General features: G+C 42.7%; 1 protein-coding gene across 21 annotated transcripts in view; it reads right to left on the bottom strand.

The window, feature by feature from the left end:
• Dlg2 (discs large MAGUK scaffold protein 2) overlaps positions 1–22,854 on the bottom strand; it is a 1,644,347-nt gene that overhangs the window by 116,813 nt on the left and 1,504,680 nt on the right. For all 21 annotated transcript variants that reach the window (XM_057756268.1, XM_057756265.1, XM_057756266.1 and 18 more), the window contains one exon: positions 13,725–13,839. In XM_057756268.1, coding sequence (XP_057612251.1) covers positions 13,725–13,839 — 115 coding nt within the window. The remainder of the gene's footprint in view (positions 1–13,724; positions 13,840–22,854) is intronic.

Genomic DNA, 22,854 nt, shown 5'->3' with positions numbered 1-22,854 from the left:
AGTAACTGATTGCAGCAGGTGCAGAGACCTGCAGCTAAGCTTTGGGCCCAGCTCCTGGAGTTCAGTTGTAGAGAGAGGGAGAAATGTAATATGAGCAAAGGAGTCAAGACCATGATGGGGACACCCACAGAAACAGCTGACCCAAGCAAATGGGAGCTCACTGACTCCGGACAGAGATGGGGAAACCAGCATAGGACCAAATAGGCCCTCTGAACCTGGGTGACAGTTGTATGGCTTGAGCAGTCTGTGGGGCCACTGGCAGTGACATCAGGATATCCCTAGTGCACGAACTGGTTTTTGTGGAGCCATTTCCTATGGACAGAGGCTTTACTGTGTTCAGCCTAGATGCAGGGAGAAGGGCCTTGATCCTACCTCAAGAAATGTGTCATATTTTATTGATTCTACATGAATGGATTCACACTCTCTGAGGAGTGGATGAGGGTGGGGTGTGGGGAGGGTGGGGGGAGCGGGAATAGGGGAGGGAGAGCGAACTGGGCTTGGTATATAAAATAAGATTGTTTTAAAAATTAAAAAAAAAGAATAAAAGTCACGCAGCTGAGAGAAAAAAGAAAATGACTTATTGTTAAAGAACTACATTGGAAAGAATAAGACACAGGAAAACATTGTATATTGTTTTGTGAACACTGAAGATTCCTTTCTCATTCATCTTTTCTGCCTTGAGGATGGGGAGTAGCCCATTGTTTTTGCATCTTTCCCAGTTCCTGGGCCTTTGATCCCATTAACAATCCATCCAGGCTGGAATAACCCAGATAAATGGTCTGAGAGGTAAGGATATATTTGTCTCTCGATCTCTCTTCCTGGGCTTTAGTCTCAGTCTCCCATGATTCCACATTAACGCTTCTGCTTTTCAGCTGAAGAACTGATCGGGAAAGAACAGCATCACGCCTCAAATTGCAGACAAGCCCAGTTAAGAAGACAGCGGGAGAGAAAGCGTCTTCTGAGGCAGGAGCATAGTTTAGTGGCAGGGTATTTGTCTAGCAAGAATGAAGCCTCAGGTTTTACCTGAAGCACTACAAAAAAAAAATGAAATGAGTTTTTGCTGGGGAGTGGAGAATACTAGTTTGAATGGAGTTTGTTCAAAAGCTGTGCTAGGCTGACCTTTGGCCTCATATTTCCATATAGTGATATTCTTACTTTTTTTTTTTCCGTATCTGCCTTTTTATTAACTCCTACACAACTCCTTGTCATGAGTCGGACAACATGGGCCACAGTAAATGTCAGTCAACGTAGCTGTTCGTGAAGACTCCAGGACCGCATTCATCAGAAGGACACTCTTGATGAAGGTGGCTAATTTTGTTCTTTTTCATCTACCCTATACTATTTCAACACAGCCAACTCAAGCTTCTTTTTCTTATTCTTATTACCCTCGGGAGTGGTATAAGACTTCTTTTTCCTCTTCTAAGCACCACCCGGAAGTCTCAACACAAGACGAAGGGTAAACCCCCTTTGAATGAATGCAATAGTCAGACTAAGTCCAGAATCTTCCGGGTGCTCACCAGCGAAGACTGGTCTGTGTTGATCAGGAGGAATTCTATCAGGACCCTGGATTTACAGTGTCTGAGGGTTCAGTTTCAAGTGTGTTGATCTTCCTGTGAGGGTCTCCATGAAAATCTGCATCTTGGCGGTGGTTTCACCACAGGTGGCAGATCAGAAAGTGATATGCTCACTTTTTATAACCTTTAGTGTATTTTTGAAGATGCAAGCCTTTTTTTAAAAAAAAAAAATCAAATAGGTACTATCTTACTACTTTTGAAAATTATATGAAACTAAGTAATTTCCTGCCGTCATTTATCATCTGTTAATACACTATCAAAAGATGCTGTCAGGGAGAACAAACATGTTCCAGGGAAGAAAGATAGGAAGCTTCCTATAGCAAAGTCTTATAAATATAAACATAATTTGGGCAGTGGTGGTGCATATCTTTAATCCTAGCTCTCAGGAGGCAGACGATCTCTGTGAATTTGAGGCCAGTCTGGTCAACAGAGCAAGTTCCAGGACAACCAGGTTACACAGAGAAACCCTGCCTCAAAAAATCAAGTGTGTGCCTGTATGTGTGTGCACGTGCGTTTGTGTGCATGTGTGTGCACACACACATACATATTTCAAGGAATTTTCCTGATGTCCAAATAACATTTTTTTATCTCTGCACCAAAACACCTTTTCTTCCTTAAAATGATAGCAATAATAAAAAGATTTGATTCAAGTATGCATTGTTATTGACCTATTTTTTCAGGCCTCTTACTTTATAGAGTTGTTGATCTCATGCCAGGTCCCTGGTGTTAACTCTAGTGTTGCTGGTCAGAGAAATCCGCACAAAGATTGCGCTCAGGGGAAGCCAGGCCCCAAACCCAGAACACGCCACTGGCACGAACGACTCTCAGAGTCCTCTGGAACCTTTTCACAGAGCCTCGGGTCTCAAGACAAAGGTGGCGGTGGCGGGGTGGGGGAGGAAGGGACTGGAAAGACTGACGTGTCCTGCAGTCGTGAGATGAATGTAAGATAATGATGCCAATTAAAATTTGGAAGCTTTACCTCAGTGGAGGCAGCTGACTCAAAGAGCTGTCGAAAGCTCCGAGAAGGTGGGGGTTTAACGCCTCTCAAGGACTAAGTGCTCGGAGATAGTATTCCTACAAATCATAAGACAGGCATAGGGATGATTCATAGAAAGCGCCTTTTTAGGCAAATGACAAAGCTTGAATCTTTGAAAAGTTTCCAGTCTTAGGTTTTCGCCATTGGCACCTGTTGTATCACGTGCTAAAGAGAACAGACAATGCACTCAGCACTGTTTGAGCGTTCATCAGTGTGTGACCTGCGTTACATGGGGTCCCGTTCTTCCTATGCCTTCACTGTCACGCTTTTTCATTTTCTACAGGGCCGCAACAGTGACAAGGTAAGTACAGAAGTGTGGTTGCGTGTCTTGCCACATCCAAGGAACTATGCGCAAGTGGCATTTTAACCCTGCCCTTTAACTGTGAGATCTCCATGCTGGTGGGCAAAGGAGGATCAGAAGGCTAGTCTCTGCTGGACAGAGAACATGAGGGAATGAGGAATTTAACCACGAGTTCATAAACTAGAGCACGTGGTGTGAGGTAGCTGCATGAAGGCCGATAGCCCATGTCACCTTTAACGATGCAGGGGCAGTTATATTAAAACTCATGGTTCCCCAACAAGATGGGGGTCAGCTGGAGTGAGAGGTTAATGGTACCTGTAAATGAGCAAAATACATTATGTTTGCACAAAATTGTCAAGGACTTATTAAATAAAAATTTTTGAAAATTCATGTACTATGGGCTGGACAAATAGTTCAGCAGTTAACAGCATGGATTGCTCTACCAGTGGAACTGGGTTTGATTCCCAGCACTAATAGATGCTCACAACTGTCTGTATCTCCGCTCTCTTCTGGGCTTCCCAGGTACCAGGTGTGTACATGGTACACTGACCCATACAAATATAATAGCAATAATAATAATACAAATTTACTTACTAATATCTGGGCATGGTGACACGCATCTGTAATCCTAGTACTCAGGAAACAGAATTGAGAGGATTGAAAATGTGAGTCTAGCCTGGGATACATGTGAGAACCTGTCTGGAAGGAAGGAAGGAAGGAAGGAAGGAAGGAAGGAAGGAAGGAAGGAAGGAAGGAAGGAAGGAAGGAAGGAAACAAAAAATAAAAGTCTCCAAACTCATGTGATATGATAATAAGCAAAACACAGGCACACATTAGAAATGGCCATGTGTTGGTGGTCAATTCGTAAACCTGAAGAGAGGGTTGACTTAGTCAAGCACTTGAACACTTGGAGAAAAGAATTCTTCATCTCTAACAGTGTGTGAAATAGCACCCATTTGCTGTCTTGCTGTTTTAAATAAAAATAAACACGTGGAAGCTGTTCATTAGAGCCATATGGCATGGTGAATAGGGACACAAGCCAGTATGCTTGGGTTCTAATCTCAGCTCGAGCTCTTACAGGTAAAGCTGGCATCTGATCTCACTTTTCTCTTCTCTCCAGTAGGTGTAATCTCAACACCCACTTCATGACAGCTCTGTGAACAGTGAGCAAAATAACCCAAAGTATTTTAGAGCCTACTGGGTATACAGCAGGCGATTTCCCCTGCTGCATTTTATTATTGTATTTATGAATATTCATAACTGTTACTGTACTTACTGACTTGTAATAAACAGGGAAATAGACTTTATAACCAATAATAAACACAGCTTTGTCGGTTAGATTAGTTTAAAAGGTTTAGTCTCAGACAATTTGAAAAGGGGGTTATTCATTTAATCAGTGGAACACGGATCTTTTAAAAAAAAAGATTTTGTGTGTGTGTGTGTGTGTGTGTCTATGCACACCTGAATGTATGTATGTGCACCTTGCAGTATGGGTGCTGGTGGAGACCAGAAAAGGGAGTCCCCTGAATCGGGCAGGTGAGAGTTATCCTAAGGGGGTGCTGGAAACCAAACCCAGGTCTTCTGGGAGATCAGCAAGTGTTCTGAAACTCAATGTTCCTGCCCTAGTGAACTTTGGGGATCATCTGCAGGCTACGAGGAACTCAAGTAAAATGTTAGGTAAAATGAACTTGTTTGCTTTAGATGCCAAACACACAAACGAACGACTGAGCAGTTTCCATGTGTGGCCCTGTAAAGATTCAGGCTAAAATCGCAGTCTGCAAGAATACCAGAGTTAGGCAGAGAAGGGTCAGAGGAGCCACAGACCGGGGAAAAAAAAATCAGGCAAAGACATAGGCTCGGCAGTGCATGTGGTGCAGGGAGTACTGAAAAGCGTATGTTGGATGACTGTCCTTTTTGTTTATGTGTGTGTGTGCATATATGTAATTTCTATGATTATTTTTGTGTGTATGTGTGATTTACTTAAAAATATTTCTACATACCGTATGTGTGTGCCTGCGCCCGAGGAGGTCAGAAGAAGATGTCAGATCTTCTGGGATTAGAGTTATGGATGATGGAAAGCCACTACATAAAGGATAAGATATTTCTAGTATTGTGATTGTTCTGCAGTGAGAGCCCAGAAACAAAAACCCAGATTGGTAAAGTGAATTTGAGCTGCTCAAGGGCAGGAAAAAAAATGCCATGTTAATCTTTTTAATACCAGAGCCAGAATGAGGTGGCTCGTTAATGATTCAGAAAAGCCATAGTGGGAGGAATCAAGGAATGTGTAAATAACAGGCCAGCCATCAGTAACAACGAGAACTGAATGAAGTCTAGATATGTCCCAGAGGTATGGAAGGAAAATGTGACAGCCACCGGAAGGGCCCATGAGACTTCTGTCCTTTTCTTATAGAAATCTAAACACTGAAACCCTTTTAAACTTAATGGCAAACTGTGATTCAGGGGAAGGTGAAAAAAAATGACCAAAAAAATCCAGATTCCCCCAATAACTCCTCCTACTTTCTATTTCAGGCATAAAATTGGCCGCTGGAAGACAAAGCCTTTTGTTCCACAATTAAGGAAGCAATTAAAAATGTAAATGGCTGCAAGACTGGGCATAATACTAATGAGTCTCAACGTCTAAATGAAGAAGCAACATCTATTCTCCTTTAAGGGACGCAACCTCCACGTTCACACAGAAACAAGGGAGCCTTTTCCTTAACAAGTCCCGTGGGGATGCTGCCAAGACCTGCTTCAAAGTAACCCTACGGGGCCTGTGAAACCGTAGGTGCCTACTACAACCGAGACAATCAGGATTGCACCTGAGGGCTATGGTTGTAGCTCAGCGTGCAGACCTGTCTAACATACGCAAGACACCAGGTTTGATTCTCAGACCCACATAAGCTGGGCGTGATGGTAGACTCCTAAAATCTAGCTCTTGAAAAGTTGAAGGTGGCTCTCAGCTATATTCTGAGCCCAAGGCCACCCTGGGCTATGAGCTTACAAAAAAAGGGGGAGGGGGGAGATAGGTTTGCAGTTGGTAAGTGTTTTTAATTAGCGTTAATATTGCCGTGATGAAACATATGGCCAAACGCAAGTGGGGGTTGGTGTGTATATATCCTGGATCACAGAACAATGAGGGAAATCAAAACAGGACTTGAAACTGAGTGGGAACCTGCAAGCAGGAGCTGACACAGAGCCTGGAAGTTTCGCTTACTGGTTGTTCAATCTGCTTTCTTACAGAACCCAGGAACAGCAGCAGCTCAGGGATGTCCTCATCCCCGATGGACTGGGCCCTCCCTCATCAATCACGAAAGAAGAAAATGCCATAGAAGTTTTCCTGCCTATAACTCAGTCTTATGAACACATTTACTCTAGCCTGTGTCATGGTGACATAAAGCTAGCCAGGACAATAAGCTACAAATTTTACCCTAGAATGTCTTTCTTGGGAAAGTCAATATAAAACATAAAGGAAACAGACGTTTTGTTACTGTGAATGTTAACAGTGCTCCATCAGGGCTGACTTCAACATCAGTGCACTACCGCCTAAACAACGGGGGGGGGGGGGGTGTCTTTGATCAACGCTCTTATGAGGGTAAAAGCAATGGCTTGTGTAGGTCATTTGTAAACCTCTCTGGCCTTCATGTTGCCTGGAAAGATTCTCTTTTGCAGAATGAAGACAACAATAACACCTGTGCACAGTACTGTGTGAGCTTTGAAGGTGGTCAGCAGTGGGGCTCCAGCACATGAGTTCCTGAATCCTTCATTATTGTGGCATGAGCTGCCACCTGCATTTCCCCATCCTTTTCTATCTCTCCTCTGGCCTCTCAACTCGGTGCTTTCTATTTCGGCCTGTTAAATTGTTTCAGCTACCTGGTCGTATCGTAACGCCTGCCCTAGACATGCGTGTGTACAGGTGTGCACATACGGGTGCCCATTTCCATAGTGGGCCCATGGGATAGGGAGTGGGAGTCTGTGCTGATAGTCAAAGGACAATGATTAGCATCAAAAAACCTCTTCTACCTATATGATACAGTAGTATTCCTCTCTCGCCATAATTAACCATAATAGAAACATTCTTTCCCTAAATAAAAGTTCGTCAAAGCAAAGTGTTCTGGATGTTTGTTTTTCTACACCTGCCACTGATGGAATGCCCAGCCCTCGGCTCCTGGAATAGACAGGCAACATTTGCCGAGACTTTGACCTCATTGCAGGCCTTCTCACTAACAAATGGCAGTCTGTGTACACACATCTAATTCTGCTATTAATCAGGCCCTGTTGAAAGTGGAGTCAGAGAGTTTGTGGGACAAGTGAGGCAGGCTGAAAGTCTGACAAGCTCATATCTTTCCTGGCATTCCAGAGCTAGTAGGCAGTGCTTGCGCCTCGAAGACACAGATGGACATTAAGCGCTGTCCCCAGTGGGTAACTGGCCACCACCAGCTTGATCAAATACTTTTGCTATCTTTGCATAGAGAGATAGATGTAGAGTTCATTAATAAATATTAAGAGATCTGCTTTATATCAAGCATTATGCATTAAAAACTCAAAACCAGGTGGTTGTGGTGCATGCCTTTGATCCCAGCACTTGGGAGGCAGAGGCAGGTGGATTTCTGAGTTTGAGGCCAGCCTGGTATAGAGGATGAGTTCCAGGACAGCCAGGCCTCCACAGAGAATCCCAGTCTCAAAATCCAAAGCAAAAAAACCACACCTCAATAAAATGGTGACACCACGTGGGATTTGTAGGCTGTTATTAAATGGTATGTCCATTTTGACATGCACTCAACCCTTCCTTCAAATCTATTAAAATAAGATTATAATTGTAAGGCATGTGACATATTAGTTAGCAGGAAACAATGCTTACAATAATGATCCACAGTTCATAAACTACCAAAAGGTCTAGACTGTGATGGTTTAAGAGGAGGAGCCTGTGGCTCTCATTCACCTCTGCATCCTTAAGATCTACCGCCAACTGGAACACTCTGGGCAAATGCAAACAATATGCTTAATGAATCCAGACATGGAGGACTCAGTGTGTAATGGTTAATATTGCCAACTTGACAGGATCCAAATTCATCTAGGAGACAAATCTCTAGGCATGTGTGTGAGGGATCATCAGTAGGTTTAGTCTCTGGGCATGCGTGTGAGGGATCATCACTAGGTTAGTCTCTGGGCATGCGTGTGAGGGATCATCACTAGGTTCGTCTCTGGGCATGCATGTGAGGGATCATCACTAGGTTAGTCTCTGGCCATGCGTGTGAGGGATCATCATTAGGTTAGTCTCTGGGCATGCGTGTGAGGGATCATTATTAGGTTAGTCTCTGGGCATGCGTGTAAGGGATCATCATTAGGTTAGTCTTTGGGCATGCGTGTGAAAGATCATCAGTAGGTTAGTCTATGGGCATGCGTGTGAGGAAATCATCATTAGGTTAGTCTCTGAGCATGCGTGTGAGGGATCATCAGTAGGTTAGTCTATGGGCATGCATGTGAGGGAATGTCTAAATTGGGTTAACTTGAGTGTAAGCAGAATCATTCCATAGGCTAGAGTCCCAGGCTTCTTAAAAACAAAAACAGAAAAACCAGAAAGTCAGATGAATAAGAACATTCATCACACTGTTTCCAGGCTATGGGTGTAGTGGACCAGTTATGCCAAGTTCTTATAGCAATAATGAGCCCTACCTTGAAACCAAGAGCCAAAATAAACCCTTTCTCCTTGAAGCTGCCTTGTCAGGGCACTTGGTCACAGCAGTAAGCTCATCCCCTTCTACACGATGCATGGAAACAGAGGGACGGGGCAGCCTTCAGTCCGCTACTCATACAATACACAGACCAGAAAGCCAAGTCTGCCTTACAAAGAGAACCTTTTTGGGGACACTAAAGAGCAATCATAAAGGAAATAGTATTTCAGGTTCAAAAAGGAGTCCAAGAGGGAGTTGGAAGACACCATGAATGGAAAGGGGCAGTAGGGGAACCCATGTGAGCACGACAGTGTTGATATGGGTGAGAACGTGGGGTTGCTAGCTGGACATGCTGTGACTGTAGCTTGTGGCTCCTGCAAAATTCTTTTCAGGCTTCTCTGGGTTGAGGCTGACTGGGAAGCTGACTGGGCAGTTCTGGAGCCAGGGAACCATGGTCTACTTTTCAGGCATTAGGGTGGGGAGGACAGAAAGGTGAAAAGGTCACCAGGAACCCCTTTCTTCTTTGCTGAAAGCAAGCAATGACACAATGGGAGTGAGGCGGAGGGGATTTCAAGCCAGTGCTAGGAAAATGACACCCGTTTACAACCAGTTCTACAGTATCCGTCCTGCTGATGGGTGGTCTTTGTAATAAATGAGATTATCAGTCAAGATTTACCAATGTCTTTCCATGTGCCACACATTTAAATTCAGCAGTTGATTAAATCATCGTAGCCTTTCATCCTAGTCCTTTTTTTTTATAGATAAGAGAATCCAAGCCAAGGGAGATGGCTCTGACTTCTCCAAGGTCACAGAACTAGTGAGTGGCAAGATCATATTACAAAAGTAATCGGATCTGGAAAAATCCAAACACTGTGTCTCTAAATACTACTCTACAGCATCTCACAGGGGGACTCGGATGTCTGTGCCTGTGTCTAGTCTAGCTGGGAATCTGAAGGGAACCATTTGGTAAGAATCTCTTTATCACTAAAAAGGGGGTCATACCTATGATTAGTAACTTGAGGCAATTTTATACAATAGTAAATGAAAAAAATAGTATTTGATTAAAGGAAGTTTCATGAAAGATATTTCCCTCTATTTCTATTTCTTTCCTCATGTCAAGGATAACCCCTTTCCAACACCGGCTATGCCACCAAGCATTTGGGATCCCTGCTTTTTCCTGCTTGACTGGGTACAGTGTTGTTGACCTGGAATTCTTCTGTGTATCTGTGAACTATAAATCATGACCAATTGAGGGGTTACTATATCAAGTCAATCATTTGTGACCATCACTCAGCACAGAGAGAATCACACAGAATGGAAAAAATGAAATACACTATATATAAACAAGATTACTATTTAATGACAAAGTTCTTTCATCTTTATGCATGCTTCTATTTACAGAGCCATAAGAAAGAATGAATGCCTTTCATTCTTTGGGTCATAATACTTAAAAGTTTCTGAAATAGCAACAAAACATTGTACATTAGGAAGCAGTCAATATTCCAGAGGTTCCTTTGGCTACCCACAGTCTTTAGATATCAAAATACATTTAACTGTCTTTCCCTGCTTGCCACAAGATGACGAGTTTCCTATTGGCAGGAAACATGGTTCTAGTTTCTCTGCTCTTTTCTCCAAGTGGTCAAGTGATTGACCAAGTTGACCTTCTCTTCAAGTTTTTGAACTGACCACCAACACATGGCCATTTCTAATGTGTGCCTGTGTTTTGCATGAAGAGTGTTTGTGTGTGTGTGTGTGTGTGTGTGTGTGTGTGTGTAGAGAGAGAGAGGGAGGGAAGGAGGGAGAGAAAGAGAGAGAGAGAGAGAGAGAGAGAGAGAGAGAGAGAGAGAGAGAGAGTTAGAGTCTAAGGTAGAGTAGAAGTTCCTAAATCAAAATTTTGTGAACTTTCTGATTTAGGTCTTTCACTTCATGCAAATATATGAATCATATCAGTGAAAGTGAAGAGAAAGAAACATTTGTCTTGTATGACCCCAAAGCGGAATGCTTGAATTTTACTTCTCAGTTAACCACTTCACCCAGCTCAGCATCCAACACAGCCCTGACAGGAACAGACTGATTACAGCTCAAACACTCCCAACAGCTGGAACCTCTGAGCGACCACTGAGGGAGGAGGAATAAAGTGGGGGAAGAGATCAGGGCAAGTGGAAAGCTGACTGTCATAGCAGCTGGAGACCCCAGGCCAATGTGTTTTCTTTTAGGTCCTCACAGCAGATATGGTGAGGGCTGTTTCCTTCTAGCCTTCAGAGTACACAGGGGTAAGCAAGATGTGAAAAAGGATATAGCTCAAGATGTTATTTCCGGATTAGAGAGACAGGCTCATCACCTTATACTCATATAGCCGAGAAACCCTGCTACTCATTTATTTTGAGAGAGTGAGTAGTTGTCGTTCTAAAATAATCACAGACAAATTTGGTACAGTTCCCGTTTGAATGCTCCAGATACAGCAAGCGTCTCTAGGGACCGTTTTTTAGAAAGGACTCTGTTTGGGCTTTGCTGGTCCATTTCACATCCGCACTTCCTTTGCTGGTCTATTTTACCACACTGTACAAGAACAAGGCCAGGGGCTCTGACAAGGCTCGGCCCTAGGCTCTTACTCTCTGTGTGGCCTTTATTTCTTCACCTCTTTGTCTCAGTATCATTTAGATGCTGAGGTCAGCTCTGGAGGTCCTACATGACGGGATTTGGGGAGACTGAATACCACATTTTTATATTAGAGAGATTTCCTCTAGGGAATTTCATATGGGAAGTCAAATGTTCGTGGGTCAAATTTTAAAAGGTCCCCCCTTTGGAAACTTCCTGTCCGCTCATGTTTCCATTTTTCCTGCATGTTATACTTTCTTTACCATTTCTCAGCATGGAGATTTGATTCTAACCAATAATACTTTCAAGTATGTCTTTTGATTTTGTATTATAACCTTTTGTTTAATTTCCACAACTTAAAAACTTTTAACTTATGTTTTCATCCAGTTTTCTTACTGTGTTAATGATATTTTCATGAACCTGTTTGTTAATGACAAGAACATGGATGATTTTTCCTTGCGGTTTGCATCAATAAAGTCATTGACTGATCTGTCTGGGTATTGTTATTCCAACTATTTTTTTTTCCCAAAGTAAGACATTTCAAGGTTTTTCAAAATAATTTTTATCATGAAAACTGTTAGGAATATTTTCTAACAGAGCCTCTCCGCCGGCGCAAAGAATTCCAATCAGACCAGATTTAAACCAAATTAAATGCCTGTGTTTAATAGACAGTGGTCCTGGGTGGCTAGGAGCATGCTAGGGGGAAAGACAGAGGGAGCGCTCATGCAAAACCAAAACCTTCTCTGGGCAGCCTCCTAAAAACCCTGTGGGAGGGATCAGTGCTTGGCAGGCTGGGAGTTGGAGTCCGGACCAACAAAAACCAGTAATACAATACAAGTATGGAGAAGAGAAACAGATACAAATTGGCTTAATTTATATCACATTTGCAATGTCACTATAAGATATTTTCTAAGGTAGTTCTCCACATTTCCTTCCATGGACAACAAAGTACTTCAAAACAATCTAGATTACAGTTGGCTAATTATAGAAGATTAATAGTCTACTAGATATCTATCATCTATCTATCATCTATCTATCATCTATCTATCTATCTATCTATCTATCTATCTATCTATCTATCTATCTATCTATCTATCTACCTACCTACCTACATAATCTATCATCTATCATGTGTTTTTAAGTCTCAAAAGGCCTGAGGCATGGAAACTCCACTAAACAAGCTGGAATTCTATTATGGCCAGAGTATCTAGCAAATTAAGGCCCCTGAGAAGCTGCTTCCTTCTGAAACTGGTCTTCTGTTTTCTCCCTGCATGTCTAGCACACAGAAAAGAGAGCTGTACAGCCATGGAATTAAAGACAAACCAGCTCAAATGCATCATTTAGTACATGTATCATGGGATTCTTGCTGGAAAAGAAAGTGAAATTTTGATGAGGAGGATGTGGCCTTAGTTGTCAGTCAGCTCCAGGGCCAGAGCTCACAGTGGACATCCAAAGACTGATGGCCTGATTCCTCTACACAGGCTTCCATTCATTCTGAAGTTAGGGGACACTTTCCCTCTTAGCTGTCACTATCTGTATTATTTGTTAAATAATACAAAATGGCTTAGTGGATAAACAAGCTTATGGTCTTGCCTAAAGGCCATAGTTAAGTTCCCAGAAGCCACATGATAGAAGGGCACGTACATACATACACACACAAATAGATGATATTGAGATGCAATCCAGGAGCAGGAACTAGTAAGTGGATCGTGTTACACTTGATGTCTATATATCACACTAGAGAAGTTTCCACTGGGATAAAATACTAACAGGTATTTTGAATTCACTCATTCTGTAGCCAAGACTGGACTGAACTTACTATATATCTCCAGGCTGGTCTTGAGCTTGTGGTGGTCTCCTGGCCTCCATCTAAGTATTGAGATTACAGGTGTGAGTCACACCTGGCTAATTAATGGGTTTCAGGCAGGGAACTATGAATTTGTGTAGCCTGAGAATCAACTGATATTGACATTATACTGAAGAAAGTATTTCTGCCAAAACTTTCAGAAAAACAACCAATGCACATTACTGTTTGACAGAACAGCCAATTTCCAGTAAATGGACAAAAGCTAGCAAACTCAACATCTGGAGGTCAGGAAGTCATAGGGAACATTCTCTCCCAAGACTGACCGCAAAGTCAATGTCCAGAGTTTCAGTCTATACAGCCAAGCTTTGCCATAAGTGAAACCAATGGTATACTTTAATATTTTTTAATATTATAAAGGAATAATTTGTTAGCTGGGTATGATGATGTATACCTGTGTTTCCAGCATGAAGAAAGTTCTAGCATTTGTTAACTTGAGCTACACAGACAGACCACCTTTTTTTTTTTAACAAGAGAAAAAATTTAAAAGCTAAAACTCGGAAAACATTTTAGCCTAATAACATTTCAAAAACTACTTCAAAATGGTTAAATTCAAGAAATTATAAGCAGAAGTACACTGACAAGCCCAGGCTAGCTGGAACACAGGGGCGGCCCTTTTGTCCCTATGCCAGTCGCTCCGGGGCGAGTACATCCGAGTCAGGAGTGCTCCGATGCCTACCTGACATACAGGGAGCGTTTCTGATTGGTGCGAAGGGACCCGGACCCGGAGCTCATGCTGTGGTTCATCATCTGCTCGCGTAGGTCATGGATTTTGGCCTCAAATCGGGCGTAATCTGGGAAAGGAGGAAGCAAATGGTTAAGTTTGGCTCTGCACCTTCTGGAAATTGGACAGGCTCTGTAGATGGGGCTACTGCTCCCCGCTGTTGTTCCCCTTCCAGGCACCAGGCAGGAACTCAACTTCAGAAGAGCGTGTCTGTTTACCAGAGCTCTGTACTCCCAAATTCCCAGGAAGGAAGGGAGAGAGATCAATTACTTTCTAAAGATTACCAGGAAGCACAAAACCATGGTTTTCCCAACTTGTTTGAGAGAAGTTTAAGATTGCATACAACCTTTAAATCAGTTTCCTGCATTTCTTACAACTGTTCGGCACCATCCTAACTAGTATAAAATGGATACAATCTATGTTAATCTTACTCAGATTCTCTCAGGCTCCTTTCTATGTGTGTATGTGCGTGCAGAAGGTGCGGGCACTGATTGACCTTACACGTAACATTGACTGTCCTAAAACTTGCTATGTAAAGCAGACTGGCCTCTGCCTCCTGAGTGCTGGCATTAAAGGTGTGTGCCACCATTCCAGGCTTTCACTACCACATTTAAAAATAATTTGATTTTTTTCATTTTTTTCTTTTTCCCTTCCCGGAGACAGGGTTTCTCTGTGTATCTCCGGCGGTCCTGGAACTCACTCTGTAGACCAGACTGGCCTTGAAATTGCAGAGATCTGTTTGCCCCTGCCTCCCTGAGTGCTGGGATTTAATAAGTGTGTCACCACACTCATTGATTTTAAAAAGCTCCATGAAACTGACTTTAATTTCAGATCATGTAACATGTACTGATAATTGCAAGATGGCCTTCCCTAACAGAATACTTACGCAGTTCAGAATGTGAAATACAAAAGTTTGTACTCTTAAGACTAAAAAAGCCCATAATAGTAGGTTAGTAATTTCCGACGCTGAAATATAACCTGGAATTATCAAGATTTGGCAGACTTCCTGTTAATAATTCAGCCCTAAATGGTTAAATAAGCCAAATATAGACTTAATCACATAGTTCATCTAAAATCCATTGACTTTACTCTAAAACACTGCATTTCATTCCAAGGGAAAACACTTCTGAGTGTTGGTGTGATATTGTCTACAGATTAAAGCCACCTTGAACAGGCTGGATTTCCTTGCTACGAGAAGGATCAGCTAACATCTATAATGGACCACATGGCACCCGGAACATGTGGGGCTCTGGGGGCATCTTTTTCCTAGGTCATAAGACGAAGCCTACAGATATCATACAAACTGTTCTCAACTATATGAACATAGAAGGGAGATGGAAAGGCCCCTGCCTTCTATCATACAGATGTGCTTCCCCAAAGCTCATCAGGGGAGGGAGCTGTGTGCTGGGAATGTTAGTGGGGATGTGTGTGAGTGCATGATCACAAACACACATTGAAAACTGTGTGGAAATAGTTTTTTTCTTCTTTTTGAATAGTATGACATGAATGGCTTATTACTTTCTACCAAGCCTATAAATATGCATTTCCTTAATACATTCTATAGTTATACATGTTTATTTAACAAACCCCATGTATTTCAGTGTTAGGCCTCTGAAGGTCTCCATGATAGAAATAACTGTGTTACTGTGTGTGTGTGCACATTATGGGATAAGTTAGTACTGGCCAATACTGTGCACAACAACTATATAGTCTCCACTAGCACTTTGTTTTTTCTGTTTCAAAAATATGTCATGTTGTGATTCAGCCTTCTGTGTAATCTGCCTTGAACTCGTGTTCCTCCTGCCTCAGCCTTCTGAGCGCTAGGGTTTATAGGCACATGTTTCCACACTGTGAAGGAAAAGCTCACTGGTCTCTGTGGGGATACAGAGTAGAGACTTGGAGCTTTCTCAGATCGGTGACCTATGACCACTCTCTGAAGATGAGGTGCTGCGCCTGGTCTCACCTCAGTCTCATGCGGACACAGGACTCTGCTTCATAACCATGGGGACTGGAAGGTGAAAGAGCAAAACTCTACCAATGTACTCTCCAACATTTGACCGGCAAGACCTCATGCTGTCTGTGCAGCGAGCCATAGTGCTGCCTCTATTAAACCATCTTGTAATTATTTGTGTAGTTTCTCATTGTCATTAGGCTGAGCCCCTTAGGGGAGAACCCACATCTCACTATAGGGATCCCTAATTCATGACGCAGGGTCTGATGAATTAACAAGCGGCACACAACATCTTTGCTGAATGACTGATGGGTGAATGAAGAATGAGATGAATCATTAGGGAAATTTGCAAGTAAAAAAAAATGCCAATTTCCAACATTGTTTCACAAGAGAAGGAAAGCAGCACACAACTATCTTCTTTTCCAAAAAGCAAACGCTCAAGTTTCGGACATTTTTGTCAAATTACAGCCACTTCCAGACACATTTTGCTGTTCTTTATTATTCTCTAGGCAATGTCTGTTCTCTTCAGCTCTGTCATGGCGGGCGGTTGAAACAGTTCTGACATATAACCTACACACAATTAAAAATGACGATAGATTCTCATAAGGATCATGCTGCTCCAGCGTGTATTATGACAGAATACTTGCCTTATTAATAAAGTTCATTTGCATTGTTATATGGCTCATTAGATACCCCCATTACCTTCTGCTGTCGTCTTATATTGTTTATCATGTAGTGTTGTATGGTGTTTCAGTGCACCATGGCTGTAGTTTATGCTGCCTGTGCCTTATCTAGCCTCCACATTATTCTTGACTTAGCGTTGTGACACTCATCTCTATTACAAATCTTGTATTCAAAGGTACTTGTCTTTTACATTTTGAAAGTGAGAACAGAGGTTCACATAATTTGTCAATTTGTAAACAATAGGTTTGTAGATACAATGTGGTGGGGGTGGGGGAAGTTGCACGCTCACAACTGCATAGCGATAAACCAAGCTTGTGGTTAGAAATAAAAACATCTATGTAGGCTGTGAGATGCCAGTCTTCACGTCTTATCAAAGTATTGAAAATCCATTCTGCTAGCTAAAACATGAACAACTAATAGACCTCCTCTTTATTAATCCCATTTCTTCCTTATGGGCGTCCTTCCGTCTGTGCTCTCCTGCTTTGGGGCATTTTTCAGTCACATTGCTAACATTCTTGCTTGATTCGGAACCTCATGAGAACATCCAACTGAGATTTCTAAAACACGGTAATCTTTACACCCTCTGGCTTGGGGCAAGACAGAACCTGAATGGACTTGCTTCCAGAATGTGACATTACAAGGATCCTAAGCCTGATGGTGCTAAGGTGGGCACCACAGTAGAACGCAATCTGCCCGGCCTTGCTTGCAAGAGGCAGCTGGTGAGTGCTGAAATTAAAAATTATTTCATATTTCTTGGGCCTTCTATAACTAGCAATAGCGCACTGAAAACTAACTTCTAAGTGGGGAGTTTGTCGGGCTGTGAAGAAATACCTGCTTCAGGAAACTCATGAGAAGCCCAGATACCTTTGTGGGTTTCCCCTCTATATTGAAAGATATCTAAGCTCAACTGCACATGGAAGCAGAGGGACCGTACAGAGGAAGGAAGGGGATCCCATGGAGAGGAGGCGCAAGAAAACAAACAGAGAACAAAGATAACCGTATACGGAAGTGCCATAAGGAAACCCATTATTTTCTAAGTCAACTTAAAAAAATGAAATGAGCAAACCTATGAAGTTCGAAATGAAGTGGATAAAGCCATTAGCAGAGGGAGCAGCAATCAATGGTGCTCACTGAGACAGGACATTTGTACCTTGAGCCTAGACAGGGGCTGTGAGGGTTTCAGGTTCAAATCGAGCCTTTCCCGGCATGCTGCTACAGCCAAATGAATCAGTATTGATGAAATGGAAGTCATGCGTGGTAGCTCACCAAACTCAAGATTTTACAGAAAAATGTATTCTATAGAAAATGTCCCTAGTGTAGATGACATGTATTAAAAATCACTATGCATTTGAGAAAGTAATGAATCTGACTGTTTCTAACTGTAATCACTCATTTGGGGTTTTATTTAGTTTCAGTTTTGATGAGATGGTTGATAATATCAGAAAAATTAAGATTTGGAATATGTAGATGATATCAACACATTAGCCCCAGCTACACATCATTAGAAAAGTTATTGACCTTTCTTGGCTCGATTTTCTTACAGAGAAATGGTAACAATGATGGTGCCTTCCTCAAGAGATGCTGGGAAGAGCCGCAGAGAGCTCACGGATCAAATGATTGGCTCTTGCTAATCACTGGCACTCTTCGTTTTTATGTGTAATTTACAACCTATTCTTGCTCATTATTTGCAAACATCATAATCTCTTTGAGGATCAAGAGTGGAAATTTGTGTCTACTTCTAAAACCCATTGAAACTATCTCTAAAACTTTCCCTATCATAAAGTATGTCTATTAGGCCAAAGAGGAACAAGTTAAAAGTGGCCTCAGTTTGGGATGCTTGGTCCCTTCTTGATGAACATTAAATGACCCACATGATCCTCCTCCAAATCTGTGGTTATTTGGAGCTCAGAATGACGGTGTCCAATTCCATGTGGCTCCTGGGTTTCTGTGATACTAGTGGCCTCATCTGCCAGGATTGTCTCAACACTGATGGACACTTGGGTGAGTGAAAAGAAGGTGGCATGAACGCCACACACTGCACAGTGAGAGGGGCTTTGCCGTGCTCCACTTTTCTTTGCAGTTTGTCAGGGGTGAACAACAGAACCCAGAGTACAAAGGAGGCGTCGCCTGCTTAATCCGCTGCGCTTTAATGTGGCCCAGATGCTTGTGTCTCTGACTCAGATGGTGTGCCTCCATTCTGAGGAGAGGAAATTACCTTGGCAGGAGGAACGAGCACCTCCCAGGTGAGCTGTGTGTGGAGGTGGGAAAGCATCCCTTCACAGACCCGACTCCGGCTCCATGTAGCGGTCTCACAACTATCAGATACTAAAGGAAGCAGCGAGCAGACGAGAGGAGAACGAAGAGAGGAGGCCAACCTTCGGGATTAACCACGCCTTTTACTAATAATAACAAGGCCTGGGGAAATGACTAAGACCAGCTTATTCACCTGTACAGCTTGAGAGTTACTTTTCAAACGGGTTTAGAGAATCAAATTGCTGTAAAAGAGCTTAAATGGTTTTCTTGTGGTGGTCCCGACAGGACAAATGCATGTGAAGTCCTTGGTGGCACTGAGGTTGATGGTAGCATCCTTTTCCCATTTCTTATTTATGAGTATGGACACTGCTCAGAGAGCCACTGAGCTGAATTCTGGGTTCTGCCATCTAAGCAACAGAGACTGCTTTCCTGCTGAGCTACCCATCCCAGCACCACCAGAAGCCACTTTGAAGAGCACTCTACGCCTCCCCCCCCCCCCGCCCCCGGGATGGGCCTAAGGGATTTTCCACAGAGAGCTGAGATCTCTTTGATAGTAGACAGCTAGAGGACTCACACTTTAATGACCCTCCTCGTGGGGCTAGGATGAATGTCAGTAATGTGCAGACTGCTGGGGTCATATTATTATTTCCTTAGACCTGCCTGCCATTGTCACTAGGATCCAGGAATGATGCATGCGAAGGATGTGGCACTAACAGTTCACACCACGTCGAAGCACAGTCTCCGATCAGTGCTCCACAGGTGTGGCTCTGTGAGCAACTATAAATGCTTTCACTTGTGATTGGGGAACATCTTTCTGTCATCAATTCCTCAATGTTTCTGCAGCATCAATTACAGGTTACGTACAATACTAACAGCCAGGGTACCAAAGCCCCTGGATGGGTCTTCACTTCAAGGCTGCTTCTAATTTTCTTTTTCCTGTGAATTGCAAAAGAGCTACCTGCCATTTAAGCTTCCATTCCTTGCAAGGAGTATTGGAGTATTGAGTCCCTTCCAGATGGCAACTTCCTGTGGATAAGCTCTCCTTAGCCTGGAATAAGCTTACACAGTCAGGTCCAAAGACAAAGTAGGGCAAGTGAAATCTCCTTGAGAAGCTGCTGGTTATTTACAGTGTGGTAAGAGAAACTGGAATTTCAAAGCTGTGCCCTGGAGGCAGAGTGTCTGAAGTCCTGGAGATGGTAGGGAAAGCTCCCATCTGCTTAGAGGTACTTTTCCTCTTCTGTGAAATGAAGACATTGCTGCCCCCATACACTGCCATTCTGAAAATCTGACACTGCAGCTTATTTCCATAATTCTAAGCAGTATTGATTTTTTAAAGCACCATCTATTGATCATTCAGTTTTTCATAAGTGAACAAAGACATGGTCTGATGTCAGAAACTAAAATGCACCTCTGCACAGACCCGAATGTAAGCCGTGGAATGGAGATATGATAATAAATGACAGATTAGAAACAGCTAAATATATTACTGTGTGCTCTTTCTCTCTTCCTCCCCACGACACTCTTAAATAGTTATATACAAGGGAGTCAGCCACAGACCTCTGGTTGTACTTCACATTGAAGAAGTAACGCATTGCCAAAATTCTTTCATATGATAAATAATTCCTTTTTATTTACTTGCAGCTCAGAAAATTTTTAGCAGCCTGCATTTTGCCACCTTCTAGTCCCTGAGTTGTCCTGGGACCTCAGAACCAGAGAGGCACAGAAGGAACGAGCCTCGTTCTGTGAGGCGGGATACTTAACAAGTAGCGGTGCCTGGAGGGATGCTGTGCCCATGAACTGCTTTAGGAGGAGGGCTTCCTTTTTAGCTAGACACTTGAACCTCTACCTGCTGTCAAGAGAGTTGACCTATGGTCACTGGCAGGATTTTGAGCATGGATCTTCCCAGGCTGGCTTCATAAAGTCTCTTCCAGCCTCTTCCTTCAAACCTCAACTTAGCTGACCCTTCAGACTGCCAACCTGATTCTGAGCTGAAGAGAGACATGGAATTTTCCACCGCTGCTCCGTGTGTGTGTGTGTGTGTGTGTGTGTGTGTGAGAGAGAGAGAGAGAGAGAGAGAGAGAGAGAGAGAGAGAGAGAGAGAGAGAGATGCAGAGATAGGAGAAGTGACAGAAACAAAGAGAGACACATAGATGCAAAGAGATAACAAACCAAGTTTGTCAGAATCTAGGTTTAGTTAGAAATTCCAGTCAGTTAGACGATGTATATGCATCTCTTGTAAGTCTCTAGTACTGAGCAATTTCGTCAGGGGCACCATGAGGACAAGAATGAAGTCCTTTCTTTCTCTGTACCTAACAATGGGCACAGAGGGTAGCACCCAGTTACTGCTTTGAAAACACTAACATGCTTGTTGATCATAAGCTGAATGAAGACTTCAGGGAAAGAAACCTGATCACTAGCTTGCCTACTACCGAATGGATCAGCCTTTTAGAAGAAATTTCAACAACACACTCAACCACCACTCATTTCCAAGCAGAACTGGGTTCATTTATTTGGACTAGAATAATTTTCTCAGGAAAAGCTGGAGAACTTTGGGCTGGCAACTACTCAGGAACTTAATGTGTGAAATGAAGCAGATTTTATAGGCAAACAACAGTCTGAACCCCCAACCGTTTATTTCCTACAATACGGGTGTCGACTCTGAAAGCCAGATTCATCAGATGTCATGTTGACAAAAATGCAAGTTCTGCTTCATGGAGTCATGAAGGCAGAGTACCAGGCTTCTCAGAAAACAGAATCTACACACAAACTTCCCAGAATTAGCGAACTCTATTGGCTCTAGTAATTGGGAATCCAGTTTGGCATAGGGTTTTGTGTGAAAACAGGCTCTGTGACAAAACTGACTTGAGTCTGAATCTTAAGTTGACTACTGATTCATGGTGGAGATTTTGCCACCTGGAGACAGCATGGTATTCTGGTCTGTATAATGGGAAAGCAACACCTGCCCATTCAGGTTGTCTGGAAAGGAAGTGATTGTATTCATGCCTGGCATAGGCAGAGTAGGCTCCTCATAATGGAAAGGAAACACATTGATTTAAGAGGACGTCATTATGACCTAGGGATCTTGTGTCAAGCTTTCGTAATTCCAACGACAGGTAGTATATAAGATACAGCCTAAGCAACTGAAGAAACTAGGAAACTAGAGATTTCTCCGGACTAAAGGACAAGTTGTCCCACAGTGATAGTTAGGAATGCATAAAACACAGTAATGAACTGTCCTATCCTCTGGATTCATTGAGTGGTAATGAGGAAATAATAAAAACAAGCAGACAATAAAGTTTACTGTTATTTACAAGCGAATAAAAATATGTTAGGGGTACTGATCCCTGTGGAACTGAATCAGGTAAGTGTATCTTTGCTCTTAATTAATAATTTAAAAGGGAATCCCCAGCAGGCTGTCTCTGCAGGTGTAGGAGTAGCTCCTATGATGGGATCCAGTCTGAACCATAAGGGTGAGGACCGGAGAGCAAGGAAGAGCCTAGTGCCGATTATTTGCAAACTGTTTAATGAGGAGCTAAAAATCCAGAAGACGCAGGATGACTGAAGCTCGACTCTCGAGGCCATTTTAGCGCAGTCACAGCTTACGTTTCTTTATCAGTTGCTTTCTCTTCTTTGTTGTTCTTGTTTTCAAGACAGGGTTTCTCTGTGTGTAGACCTGGCCAGTCTGGAACTCTCTGTAGACCAGGCTGGCTTCCAACTCACAGAGATCTAGCTGCCTCCCAAGTGCTGGTCATTTAAGTTGTTTCCTTTAGGTTGGGATGGGAAAGTAGGACTTCCTCGTGAATCAGTGCAGTCTACAATTCCTTATTTAATCCACCAGTAAGCTGGATTTTAGAGATCAATGCACAAGACCATCCTTTGAGGACAGTCTGGCAATGATCACAAAATAACTATAAAAACAAACCAAACCAAACTAAACCAAACCTTCATCTCACTGCCTTGTTCTGCTCAATAGGGGACTGTAACTAGACATGGGCATTCTCTAGTTGGCTTGTTGTTCGATTCAGCAGGATAAGTGATAGTGTAAAAAAAATACTTTCAAATAAAAGCCAGTTTTCAACAAAACCTTAGCATTTATTTCCTACTCTTAAATTCCACATTTGAGCTTTTATCTGAATCCCTTGTCATATTGCCCATGCAGCATAAGTCATTTCTCCCTATTTAACAGAAACCTTTAAA

The sequence above is a fragment of the Chionomys nivalis genome, chromosome 23 (genome assembly GCF_950005125.1).
Source record: "Chionomys nivalis chromosome 23, mChiNiv1.1, whole genome shotgun sequence".
NCBI lineage: Eukaryota > Metazoa > Chordata > Mammalia > Rodentia > Cricetidae > Chionomys > Chionomys nivalis.
This window is presented reverse-complemented; position numbering and strand designations above follow the sequence as displayed.